Below are 14,385 nucleotides of genomic sequence, written 5' to 3'. Positions count from 1 at the left end.
ATAGAGCATAGACTTAAGTTGATAGTTCATATTACAATTCCACATTTTCTCTCTGCTCTCTTGTTTCATTATTGCATAGAGGTAGATTTTAGAGTATTAGCTTTCATGCTCTGTAAAGAACTAGAGAAATTTTATTGGTGAACACATACTTGCTAGACTAGTTGGGGAAGGCTTCTTTTTTTTTTTTTTTTTTTTTTTTACAAACTTATGGCAATATTTCAATTTAGACTTTCGGCCGTTTTTGGAGGTTCAATTTTTAATAAAGGCCACAACAACTAGGCCTTGGAAAAATTGTCTCAGCATTAAACTGGGCTCTTTCACTTGATGCAATTGGATACATAGGACTTTTTGGAGATTTTCAAAAGTGCAAGCAAATTTTAATTAAAGATTCGAGCAATGTAATGAACAGAATTAACAGCAAAGTAACAAATTTTAATCAGGTTATATTTTGATTTTTTATGTTATGAACAAACATGGTGCCTGAATTTAGGGATAAGCCTATTGCGAATAGAGCATGGTTTTTTAACTTAAAAGCTTTATTGCCAAATCAAAAAACGGTTGCAATTACCTGTCCCTTGGCCCATTCTTGATTATTTTGATCCCCTTACCAAATTTACATCAAATAATTTGATATTCTCAGTGATTGTTCAGAATTCTAGTATTGTTTGTGCAAAGCTTAATTATCCTAGAGGCAAATTCGTGAAAACTTTTCTTGTATTTAGCTTAAAGGAAGAAATCACTTAACTCAACTTGAAATCATATTCTTTGCTTAAACATTATTCTAATTTTTACAATACCCATATACCAACGTCCAAACATACACATTGAAGTGAGTGATGAAATTGTTGACTCCAAAATTGAACGACGAAGTCTGTAGACCATTCGACCAGATTAGATTACTATGGCATAGGTATTTGTGAAATAATTAAACCAAACAGAGACACTGTTGTTTGCTCAAAAGTAGAAAACTTCTATAAATTCTGTTTTTAACCAAAACTCCAAATAAATAAAAAAAATCTAACTTCAACTCTAATTTTGTCCAAACGAAACCTTATTGTTCTAGTTATTGCTCCCTACTTCAAAACACAAAGAAATTGCAAAGGAGCTAATTCAAATTTAACATGCATATATGCACACACACATTGACATACATAGGCACTTCCTTTGATTCCATCTATGAGATAAAGGTTTTGCGAATACATTGGCCTAATTGCATAATCAGTAACTATTTGGAAAGATAAGGTGTAATGGCCTATTTGTCAAATATCCATTACAAATTTACAGCATTCTTTACACACTCTTGTCAACTGGTGTGAACAATTTGAACTTATCTTTCTTCCATTTATTTTCACAAAAAAATTCTTGAGCTTCCTGGTGAAAGCCCGGCAGATTCAAGATTTGAAGTTTATAGGTTCCTACAGTGATCTCGAGTTAAGATTCGATAAAAATTGAATTCACGGTAATATATGTATAAATATATACAGGGTCCGCATAAAAGCTATAAAACTCTTGTGAGCCCGTTGGTTGTGCTCTAGATCCGCCTCTGAATCCCCTCTCCCAGCCCCGGCTCTTAACTGTTGTGAGATAGCATTAAAATCATAGAGCTTCGAGAGAGTACTGGAATCTACCTTCTGTCAAATCCATATGGAGTAATTTTTACTTATCTCCCAAAAGTGAAAACTGCAGATGCTGTGAAAAAGCAAAAGTAATATATAGTACAAGCTAGCAGAAGAGTGAAACTTTTACCTTCCTCATATAGACAGATGTGACCACAAAAATAGTGTCATCATCTGGTGATATTCAAATCTCATTTTATGCCAAAGGTTAGGCAAAGGGGGAACATATCAATCCATCAACCAACAAGCATGCCAAGAATAACTAGAGAACATTCAACAGAAACAACTCATAAAGAAATTAGAAGCTTTATCAACATTCACCCCTTCTCCCCTACCTGGAATTTTTCACTTTTTTCCCCGAGCAATATCAGAAATATCTTGGATAATTAGATAGGATTTGATTAATTGTTACAGCATAGCTACAACAAAAAGTATTTACTTGTTAAGTAGTCTAATTTCTTGGAAACATATACTAATAAACTACTACAAACATCTCTTTTTGAAGCTAATATAATTACTCCTCAGATAAGCATAATTAATTTAACTATGCTAAAATCATTCTCCACAATGGACCTTGTTTTTCTTGCTGACATGATGTAGCCATCCAAACCCTTTAATTGCTTTAGAAATCTTAACAAGATTAGGCCTTCCCATACCTAAATTCATCTTTCCAGCTGAGAACTTGAGAGCCTGTAAGCAACACAACTGTCCGTTCATCTCTTCTTCCTCTTCTTCATCATTTTTGTAGCTCTTCAATTCTCCTGATTTCTTCTTCATCTTCTTCTTGTTATTATTATCCCTTTTGACCTTGCTCTTTGCTGAGTCTAATTCATAAGTTTCCCACAACAAATCCATCCCTTCACCACTACTACTATCATTAGCATTGTGTCTTTCCTCATAAAGTTTGCATGCCAATGTCCTTGTCCACTCTTTTTCTTTCCTCATAGATCCATAAGTCCCCAATTTCTGCTCCATTATTTTAGACTTGTTGTAATCAAGATTTTCTCCAAGTCTCCAAGAATGTGACTTTTTCACTTTATCAACTGCAACAGCAGCAGCCTCCTTGGATCCATTTCCTATTACTATCATTTCTTCCTTTAGTTTTTCAACAACTTTATCGGCCTTTGTGCCCAATGCCTCAATTTTCTTCCTTTCCACATTATCACTATTCCAAGTCTTGCTTTCGAACTCATCTATTTCTTTGAAGAAATCTTCCAATGTCTTCTCCTCCATTTCACCTGAATTTTCTGTGGCAGTGGCAGAATCTTTTTCTTGAACTGAAGAATCAAGAACTGATTTTTCACCAACTTCAGCTGATATATAGTCCAAGAATTCAATTGGGTTTTCTTGAAACACGATCTTGTAAACTTCAAAATCCTCGAAACGAGAGAACTCGTCGTTTTTCGCATCGCCCTGTGACTTTAACACTTCCACTACAGCATGATAAACAGAGAGCAGAATACTTACCTTTTCTGACTCAGAATTTTCTGTACAAGATTTGAACTTTTCATGGGTGATGAAATTAGTTGGGGAGAAGGTGGTGAGAAGGGCGAGGAGCAAAAGGGAAGTGGTGATGAAGAGAGGGGAGAGGAAAGAGAGGAGTTTAAGGAGGTAAGGAGAGAAGAAAATGAAGTAAGAGAAGTAAAGAGGGTGAGAGAGAATGAAGTAACAGAAGAGAGTTAAGTCGGAGATGAGGAGACCAAAAAATTTAATACAAGTGTTTGATAAGCACAGTTCAGACATTTTTTTTTTGTTCTCCAGGAGAGAAGGTAGATGAGTGGAGAATTGAAAAAAGGAAGATGGAGAAGAAATGGGGAAGAAGAAGAAGAAAAAGGAGAAGAATCTGGACTGTTGTTTCTATTTTAGTTTAAGCAAAGAGGAAGAAGAAAAGTTGTCGGATTGTGAATCGTGAATGCGGCGTTGATATAGGGAATTAGAATGTGCTCTCTATCTCTCTCTATCTCTCTATGCGTCTGCTTGGGTTTGGCCGTGTGGCGAGGGCTGTTGAAGAAATAGAGAGAGTAAAAGTCACTAACTAATAATGAAGACGCCAAAGGGTGTTCTGTCGCTCGGTACCATATGCTATTTTGATATTTCAAATCGGTATTTTCGATATTCGATTTTTAAAAATATTATATTAATATTATATCTAATTAAATTCGGTTTGATTTGATTTTTCTCCTTTCGGTTTATTCGTTTCGGTTTATTTGGTTTGAATACTAATTAATGCATAGAGTTAAAAACTGCAATATTCGTAACTAAAGTATTCAAAAGTACAAAACTAAAAACGTTTGTTGACAAAAAATTTGTCCAAAACCAGCAAATATCAACCCAGAGAGAGAAAACTGTACGTAAAGGAATAAATTTGATCATTAGAAATATTTTGTTACTTGCTTAGAGTTAATTGATGAACTTAGAGAAAAAAGAAAATTAAAATTTCAGATTTTTTATATTTATGTTATAATTAATAATATGTGTATTGTGTAATATAATATATATTTCGGTACGGTAACGGTATTTCGGTATTTCATTTTAAAATATCAAATACCATACCTAATACCAATTTATTTTTTTTAAACTTCAACCAAATAACATACCGAATACCAAAATATCGAACACCAAATATTAATTTTTTCGATTTTGATACTGTAATTCGATATTTATCAAATTATGCACGACCCTAGAAGACAGACATTTCCTTTTCTCTTTACATGATTAACAAAGGAAGAAAAGAGAGAAACTCAACATGTCAATTACCTCAAATTATTATTTGTATGAACTATATTAAAGAATTCAACCTAAAACCACATTACAATGAGCGAAAGACTTCAATATAATTTACGAGTGCGATATAATAAGGTGTGAAATAGTATAAGCATCTAATTCTGAGTTGAAACTATAGTGATTCAAAATATTCATAAGCTCTTTTGGTTCCCGTTGAATATTCAATGTGTGACATTACACAATTCAATAATTCGAACTTGTAACCATGCGATTCTAATTACATAATTCAATAATGTAACAATGAGATTCTAATTCTGATTTCTCAGCCATCATATCGGGGACAAACTTGCTCTTGTTTTATTTTTAAAAAAGAAAATGAAATACGCAAGTAACAGTATTCCAAGTACTCTATTGGTAATATTTCACATCAGTAAAACATCAATTAACTTTACTTATTAGCTAGCTTTATGAATGCTTTTGTACTATGTTATTAGTCCAGAGAATGTACAAAAGATTAGCGAATCACATAAAATCATCTCCAATTAAGTTCTTTCCATGTAATTTACAATTTGACTAATTGATTCATTTTGCTATGTTTAATTGTGATTTGAACGCATGCTGTTGAAACAACTATATATAGACTACAAAGGAATTCCAATTAAAGCCTTTTTGCTCCTATAGCATCAAGTTGTCAATTTCTATGCTCCAGCCTTTCTAGCACTAGCATTAAGAAATTAATAATTTGTTCCATTAAAAAATAAAGAAATGATGCATGTATTCTACAATACCCGCACGTTACAATTCTAATTATGGCATAGCAAATAGAGACAAAATTGACTAATCTACAATGTGTGATAGTATATATGAAACGAAATCCAGTGTGGAATAAATGCACGCTTGTTCTTACGAACAATAAAGTTTCTGATTGTCTCTAACTTTTTACTTCTGACACAAAAAAGAAAGAAAATAATAAAGGAGGGAACGACAGAAAAGCTTTCTTTAAACGAACGCGTTGGCTACTCAATAAATCATTAACTCATCTGCAAAGTAGTAGTCGTAGAAGAAGAAGAAGAAGAAGGAAAAAGGGAGCATGTAAACGTTCACTCAAATAACTATGGCAAGTATAACTAAAACTCAGTATGAGAGTCAAATCATATAATTTTTTTGCTTTTCATATCGGTTCATTGAATTATTTGTATATTTTAAGTATTATGCAAAACGTACTATAACTATGATAAGTATAACTAAAACTCTGAGGGGTCGTTTGGTATGAGGTATAAGAAGGTATAAGGGTGATATAAAAATTTAATACCACCTTAATATTCTGTTTGGTTAGCAAACCAGGTATAAGTTATCCCGGTGTTATTTTTAACACCGGGATAACTTATACCTTATAGAAAGTGAGGTAATTAGCACCGGTATAACTTATACCTTCTTTTTAGAAATTATGCAATTGTCATTCTTAATACAACATACCAAACAATGAATAAACAACAATCCCAGCATAACTTATCTTAATATAACTTATACCTGCATAACTTATATCGGTATAAATCGTATTCCAACCAAACGATCCCTGAAAGTACTTTGAAAATACGTTTAAATAATGTGTCCATTAGTTAAATGGTTACTCAACTATCTGAAATTATCTAGTAAAGTCATCATTCTTTCGTTTGTAACAGAAAAATCATTTAACTTTATCTTTAGCACTCAGAAGGTCACTCAACCAGATTTCTCAAACTTTTGATTGTCAAATACTTATTTTATCCTCTAATTATTAACTTTTATCTTCTTCTTTTTTTTTTACTTTTTTAATATTATTATTTTCTCTTTTTAATCTACTTTATGGACTTATCTATAGAGAAAATAAATTTTATTTATAAAATAAAAATTAAAAAATTAATTTTCTAGCATATATAATGTTGGAATAATAATAATAATAATACTATAAGCATAAACTCAAGAATATATATATATATATATATATATATATATATATATATATATATATATATATATATATTAAAAACCCTTTATTTTAAATAATTATTTTTTATATTAAGTGCATGGAATATATATTATAAAACTATTCTTTTCTTTCATTCTCAATTATAAGTGCCACAGGTATAGTTAAGTGACTTTGTTGTTACAAACAAAAGAAAAATAACTTTAATAGATAATTTTACATATTTGAGTGACTATTTGATCAATGGACTCTTTAAATAAATAAGGAAATTGTTATTGTATCGTAAACATCATTTAATAGTCGGCAAGCTCTTAAACATTTTTTTATCGTTATGTAGTGCGTGGAGAAAGGAAAGGATTAATTGCTTTTCATTCTTTGTGAGAAGACCGTCAATAGAAAAAAAAAGTAACGAAGAGTGTGGTTGGGGGAGTTAGATGAATCACATGGGAAACCACTCGATACCTACTCATTTTGCATACCCCTTTCTCCCTCTCAGCTTTTTTTCATGTCAAAAAAGTGATGTCTCTAATGTCTGTTGTTAACATTTTAATTATTATTCACTGTAATTAAGTAAAGGTATCCAAATGAGGACTCGATGCGTTAGAGTTCTTTTTCTTTGGAGTAAGTTCCGACCAACCACTTAGCCTTTTTAGGGTGGAGTAATAATACACCTTTCATCTTTTGAATAGGGACTGAGAACCATAAGCTTCTTTCTGAGCAATATACTACTTCCTATAATACTTTTGTGTGCAATTTCATCTATCTAACTAAAAAGTAGAGGTGCTCTAACAGAAGAAACCTGCAATTGTCTTTGAAAATGAGTCGAACAAGTGTCTTCCACCATTTTTTGTAGCTCATACAGGTCAAATTATCCCCAAAACAAGTCTAGACAAATGGAGTACATCCATTTCCTCCTGATTTCTGATTAGATCCAATATCATTCTAAACCTATAAATAAACTCCGAAAGGACCGCACCGCAACCATGAATGGGACTAACAATAAAGGAATGAAAGCAATACAAAAGAAGGTGGCTCATGTCAATTATCACATGGAACGACGCATCTTTAAACACACCAAAAAGCTCCTTTTTCAATTTCTGTCAAAGGTGCCATTCAGCCTATTAAGTGACGATTTCACAGTCGCGTCAAAGAGCATCCACAACCATCAGTAGCTTTTTTGTACATGACCCCTTTAAGCACTTTTCCAATTAGCCAACTACATCAATCTCCAAAATGATTACATGTTTTCTTGCTAATCTCTCCAATTATAGAGCACCAACAAACCCTAAATATCTACTAGCACAGCTGACAGTACCTACTACTCCCTCCGTTCCCATTTGACTGGGCACAGAGTTTAAGAAAAGAGAAAAGACTTTTGATCTTATGGTGTAAAATGAGACACATATATTTTGTGTGGCTATAAATCATTTTGCAAAGTTAAATTGTTTCCAAATAAGGAAAGAGGTCATTCTTTTTTACACGGACTAAAAAGAAAATAGGTTTACGGATAGTTAATAAGAACACATCATCGTGCAATGCTGGACCGACAATCGTACCCCTGCCATCTAGTAATTACTCGGATAACTAACCCCCTTTTAACCTACCCAGTAGCCACTAACGGCTGTAATATCCTCCCTAAGACAGAGTAGAATTACGTGGAAGAAAGAAAAAGCACACCACAAAAATAAGAAATAATTTAGTTAACTATAACCTTCCATCTAGAAACAGTTACATCTATAGTACCAGAAAAACGAAATTGAGTTTAGATCGCAGAAGTCAAATCGAGAAGCAACTTCCCCCCACCCCCCCAAAAAACCCCAAAACACCCCGTCAACCCCCCCCCCCCCCCACACCCCCTCCTAACTTTCTAGACATTCTGGATTCACTAGGAGGTTGAACTGAGTTTTGCACCTTTCAACCCCCGGTTCTTATCTCACAAAGCAAAAATCAGGACTGGGAACAATGACGAAGTTGGAAAAGAAAAGTGAAATCTCTTACAAAACGACGCATTCAAATGTCAAGCAGCATTTCATTAAAAGCCTTGTTCAACAACATTCCATATATAATAAAATAAGTCTACATCTTTCACTCTCACTCATTCATAACAGGCTTGTTTTCACTAGCTTTTGGCCTCTGTTCCCTTGGCTTCTGCTCTTCTGTTTTCCTGGAAAAATTATAAAGATGTAAGAAGCATTCTTACATAAAGATCAAGGGATGCAGAAAGATGCATCACAGATCAGCTTCGACATAAAGAAAAGACCTAAATTGAGGAAATAAGAGCCTTCATATAATGGAGATATGAAAAAGCCATTATCAATTTCCTAATCCATTACACAACGTGACATACAGTTCAGGAAAGAAAATACAATCAGAATAAAATGAAGCATCGCTATAATATTCAGCGCGGAAGGGTTACCCTTGTTTGTTGGAGTAAGGAGTGCAGCTGTATCATAGTTGGCATGGAAACATAATTAGATTTGATAAAATTAATCAATTAATTACGCCTCAATCCAAACATTTAGAAAAGAATAAAAAAACCACCTTTTAAAGGAAAGAACATGCATGTGAGCTATCTCATTACGCAATGATGCTTTTGACAAGATAAGTGCAGAATTGCTAGAGGCAGCAGCTTGAATAACTACCACCACTTGAGTCTATTTGAGTTAAATAGCATTGGTCTGTATATGGATAGAGAGAGAGGGAGAGAGAGAGATCCTGCTTGTTTAATGTTGAGGTTTAGATATCAAGATTGATCTGAAGGATAGATTCAAGATCAACTTAAAAACACTGGATTTTCAAAGAAAAAAAAATGAAACCAAACAAAACATTTTATGTGCAACAATGCTCCATTAATACAGCAACCTTCTTATTATAATAATATAGTATTAAATATCACTACAGATTTTTTTTTGAAGATTCTAAACCAATGAAGTTGTGGAATTCTCCACTTTTATATAACAAGCTACTTTAGAAATCTAAAATCCTGACGTATAATTTTATTACACGTCAGACAATTCATTTTTTTTTATTTGCACCGGGTGTCCGAGTCTCTAAGAGCCCCGACTAATCCCGGGGATGCACAGGCCCTCGGCAAGGAGTATCCCGCAAGTGCACCACGGTTAATTCAGGTTTTACCGAGTCCGATGGCCCTCGGAAATTGTTTGCACCCAGTGAGTTTCGAACTTGAGACCTTGAAAGGGAGCAAACCCAAGGCTCAAGTCAATTGCCACCAGGCCAACCCCTGAGGGTCTATACGTCAGACAATTCATAGTGCTCCAGAAATTTCCAATTGTTTACCGATGACTCTAAAAGGGTCTATAAAGAAGTAGCCATTATACTGTATTTACTTTCTTTTAACTGAGACCTTTTTTCTCAGCATTTAAGTCATAAATGTTATTTGCATTTCTTACTTCCTTGCGTTCTCTTCGTGTTAATTTTTATTTTGGTGGTTAGTTTATGTCGTAAGACCTCTTATTATGTTTCTAGGAACTTAATAAATGTCTTTGTATGGCATATGAACAAGTTAGAGCTTCTTTTGTAATTTATATGATTATGCTGTTATAATCTGAAAAAGTAAGGACCCTAGAGTAGAATTGTAACAATGTAAATTTTTAAAGTGATGTAGAGATATTTCTATACAAATTACAGGCATAATCCGCTAAGACTTTCAGTTTCAACAGCAATCTAACATGCTTTGGAGAATTCAAATTGAGAAGTCACGGTAACTATTTGCTTTACCAAAATTATTTGTATGGGAAATCCATACGGATAGCCTTCTTTTCTTCGGTCATTTATTTATTTGCAACTTCCATTCTTCTACTTCATGAAGAGTAGAGTTTCTTTATCTTTTCTTTAAACTTTATGTTTCCCGAAGAGGTATATTCTTCTTTCTAAGGGAATACTGAGCACTTCACAAAAAAATTTAAGATATATAAATATATATAGCAACAAATCATTTACTGGAAAAAATACTTAATTAAATGAAGGCATAGCGATACATGCTTTCTGTCATATTACATTCAGCATCCTGCTGCTCTAACTTTCGGTGTTAAATCTCTAGTGGCTAGTTGATACAAGACAGTGATTCGATGAAGCGTAAAAACATTTCAGTCCATCTTATAGTGAATAAGACAACTAATCCAGACTCTCCTTATCTACAAGAAAACTAACCAAGACACAAGGTGAGTTCACAGGATTGCATGTCAAACGTATATTCTACTTGTCAAAACTTGTCATAGAGCAGAACCAACTGAGATATCTATATAAGAAGCCAAAAAGAACTTATGCAGATCTCACCAGCAGAAAAATAAGAAAAGGAAACAAACAAAAAGAACGAGCAGGTAATAGAATACAAAGGATATGATAGGGAATCTCATTATGCTTACAAATTTCAAATCTTTTCATGCACATAAACATACACATTATTCTGATCATTTGATGCTCACGGGACTGTTATTGAAAGTTAGACAAGCCAGTTCAGATACTCAAATTTGTGTTCGTGACCTAAATGTGCGAGCGTTAAGTTGGCTTGACTCTTGACTTTTCGACTCTAATTGAACCAACGCTTAACTGGGCCACAAATATAATCTAGATGAAGCTCATCAACATCCATTCCAGTTAAACCAAGACCTATAACGTCTATACCAAAAACTTGATCAATTATCTAGACCACTTCACAACACCATAGGAGTTCCATCCAAACACCAAGATACATTCTTTACTTTACCAATTTACAATAGCTATGGCATTCATCATTAATATTGTACCAGATAGTGAGAATATGATTTGCCCAAGAGCACTCAATGGCATATCATAAATGGGTTCACATTCTCTTCAAAGTCAAAATAAGGCGCCAGAGGTTCAAATGTATGAAAATCATAGGGCAAAGACATTTCGAACAAAAAAATCACTCGCTAGCGAAGCCTAATCGAAATGACCATTGAAATAACAATTGAAACAAATATAACAGGAAAAGTCACAACTATGCCAGAATCAATATTGCTATGCAGAAATATTAACCTTTTTCACCTTCCACAAACAAAACTGCTATAACATCAATACTATGAAAAATTGTCGGAGAGGCGACGGTTAGTTTACAGCCAAAGAGAGAACTGCACATACCTCTTGTCGGAGGCGCCTCCCTTCTGGCTAAGGAAGGATCGGAAAAGCGGCGAGTTGGCGTCGTAAATCATCGTCGTCGGTCGGATTTAAACCCTAATATACCCAAAACCCTAATCTCCTCTCTGCTCCTCTTTGAAGTTTGAACCTCTAGCACAAGCCGATCTTTTGACAGTTCGAATATTACATATACAAAAAAATAAAAAAGCGGAAAGTGGGATTGGGCCATCTAGAAACCGATTGGGCTGGTAGTAGAACTGAAGAAGGCCCAAGTATTTCAAATGAGTAGTTTTAAGGGCAAATATCACTTTTAGCCCGCACCATAAACTATTTATATTTGGAATTTTTACATTCATATACACTATATGAAACTATATTACCCTTCCTACTCAAATTTTACTATAATTACATTTTATATACCCAATTACCATTTATGTACATTTTAAGGGAATTAATGATAATAATTAGTGTCCTAAAATCACTCTAACGTATCTTCCACTCCCCTCACGTTTCTCTCTTCACATCCCACCCCCTCTCCCACGTATCTTGTTCAATTTTCATTCAACATAATTGGTTTTATATAATGCAACAAGTTGTGGGATGCTATTTTAGTCTTTTGCTGATTATTATCACGAACCTGTTTGAACGAACAACCGTTAGATATTCTGGGCAGGCTTTTGTACTGTTTGATTTTGGCGTATTTAATTTCCATATAGTGTCTTGGTCTATTCATTTTTGCTATTAAATTTTAACTTCAATATTTGTTGCCAATTACTGGTATCCATTTTGACCCATAAATATATGCAATTCATCTTAAGAGTCTTGTGGTGTTACACTATTCATCTTTTCAATTATGTGTTTTGGCCTTCTGTTTTGGGGACTAAATTAAACTTGAGTAGTCTTTTGCAGTCTACAAGTGTTAATATTGACCTATCAATGTATAATTGAAAAAAGTATTTGAAGTTACGACCAATGAGCAATGAGCAATTGAAATAAATATTATACCACGTTTCTCTCTCCATATCCCAATCCTTAATTTCAGTAATGTAAAGCGAAGGAAAAGAGAGCAGCAATTTCACCATTGACAGCCATTAAAAAACTTTGAAGCTTTGAATTCGAATTTGGGTTTTTAAAACCCATTATTTGTTTGGATTGGGTGTTGTTGCAAACAATTGGGAATATGGTTTGAATTTTATATCTCAATTTTGAGGGTGTTTTGGTGAAGAATAGACTTGATTTTGGCTGAATTTCATATTGAAACTCAAAGAAGAAGAAGAAGACATGATATATAATATATTTACGAAATTGTAGTAAAATTGTAGAAAAATTATATTATGTTATTTATATATATATATATATATATTTCTTATTTAACTATTGTATGAAAGTTGAACGATATTATATAAAAATTATATTTAAGTTGTATGATATTGTAGTTGTATATAACTGAGTAGAAATAATGTAAGAAAATTGTAGATAAATTGTATAATATATAATTAGTTGTATGAAATTTGTTTTTACCATGTTTAAATCATATGAAATATACAAAAGACATATTGTATAAATTTTGTACAAAATTTGTATTTAAGTTGTACGGTATTGTAGTTGTATATAACTGAGTAGAAATAATGTATGAAAATTGTAGATAAGTTTTATAATATATAATTAGTTGTATGAAATTTATTTTTATTGTGTATAAATCAAATACAAAATATACAACTTATGGGAACAATAAAATTACAGATAGTTTTGGTTCTGTAATCACCTTTCTATCTACTCCAGCCATCAATTTTGCCCAAGCCATAGGGATGTGGGGTTATTCCGGCACATTGCGTTTTGAAAAATAATACAACTAAACATCAATCAAAAGAAATGTTTGTTTGAAGTGTTTTCTGTAACTCAAAAAAAGGATAAAGCATACTTGTTGTGATAATTTCCAAATAATTGGGGGTGCTAATTGTTCATCCAAAAATGCAGTTAATTTTGAAGGACGACATGATATATAGAACTTCAAATAACAGGCTGATGGTTTTGTTTTCTTAGTACTGCCTAATATCCACTAAGCTGGATTCATGATTTGACCAGTTTAATTATCAGACGGCGTAAAAACTTAATTTTGGTATTTATAGTGTAAAACACAAGCGAATTTAAGGTCCTCTGTAACAATAAATCTGTTAAATTTTGCTGTCTCATGGCCTTATACAGTGGAATATCCAATCTGTTAAAGGTCCTTCTTTCTATATTATATATATATATATATATATATATATATATATATATATATATATATATATATATATATATATATATAATATAGAAAGAATACGAAACAACATCGAAAGAAAGAAATTGGATATTCCACTGTATCAATATCGAAAGAAACAACAAGAGTTGAAAAGAAGAGATATAGTACGATTTTATAGACGCAAAAATAGGTTATTTATTGAAAAGAATATGAAACAACTTCTAAAAACAAAGTATTCCAATGACACAGAGAAAAGATCAAATAGGGAGGACATAGACCTATAAAAACCAATATCCAATTTTATCAACTTACATCTCAAGCAAAATGAATCAACAACTATTAATTCTACGACAAATAGTTAGTTCTTTTTTATTTGGTAAGATATATTATTAATAATTTGTAATTAGTAAATGGTGCAAACTTTCTCATGTTGCTCATTAAATAGAGCTACATCCCTTGATTGAAGGCACAAATAATGAATTGGGAGCCTTTTAAGGTGGATTGTATATATTTTATAAACAAAACTTGTTTATGAGTGGTAATTAACTAAACATAGACATTAAGGGTAATAAAGTTTCAAATAATGTATAAGAATGAAAAAAATTCCTTTATATTTGATAGCCGAAAGAATGCATAAAATTTGTATAATTTTTGTATATAACATACATAATGTGTGTGTGTATATATATATATATATATATATATATTTGGCTATT

At 32.6% G+C, this 14,385-nt stretch overlaps 1 protein-coding gene across 1 annotated transcript; it reads right to left on the bottom strand.

Moving 5' to 3' along the window:
* Positions 1-1,994: 1,994 nt before the first annotated feature.
* LOC107823038 (uncharacterized) lies at positions 1,995-3,645 on the bottom strand. Its single transcript, XM_016649624.2, has one exon. The coding sequence runs from the start codon at positions 3,357-3,359 to the stop codon at positions 2,172-2,174; it is 1,188 nt and encodes a 395-aa protein (XP_016505110.1). The 5' UTR covers positions 3,360-3,645; the 3' UTR covers positions 1,995-2,171.
* Positions 3,646-14,385: the final 10,740 nt, after the last annotated feature.

Source organism: Nicotiana tabacum, chromosome 22 (genome assembly GCF_000715075.1).
Source record: "Nicotiana tabacum cultivar K326 chromosome 22, ASM71507v2, whole genome shotgun sequence".
Classification (NCBI taxonomy): domain Eukaryota; kingdom Viridiplantae; phylum Streptophyta; class Magnoliopsida; order Solanales; family Solanaceae; genus Nicotiana; species Nicotiana tabacum.
The sequence above is the reverse complement of the archived record's forward strand: the minus strand, read 5'-3'. Positions and strand labels throughout refer to the sequence as shown.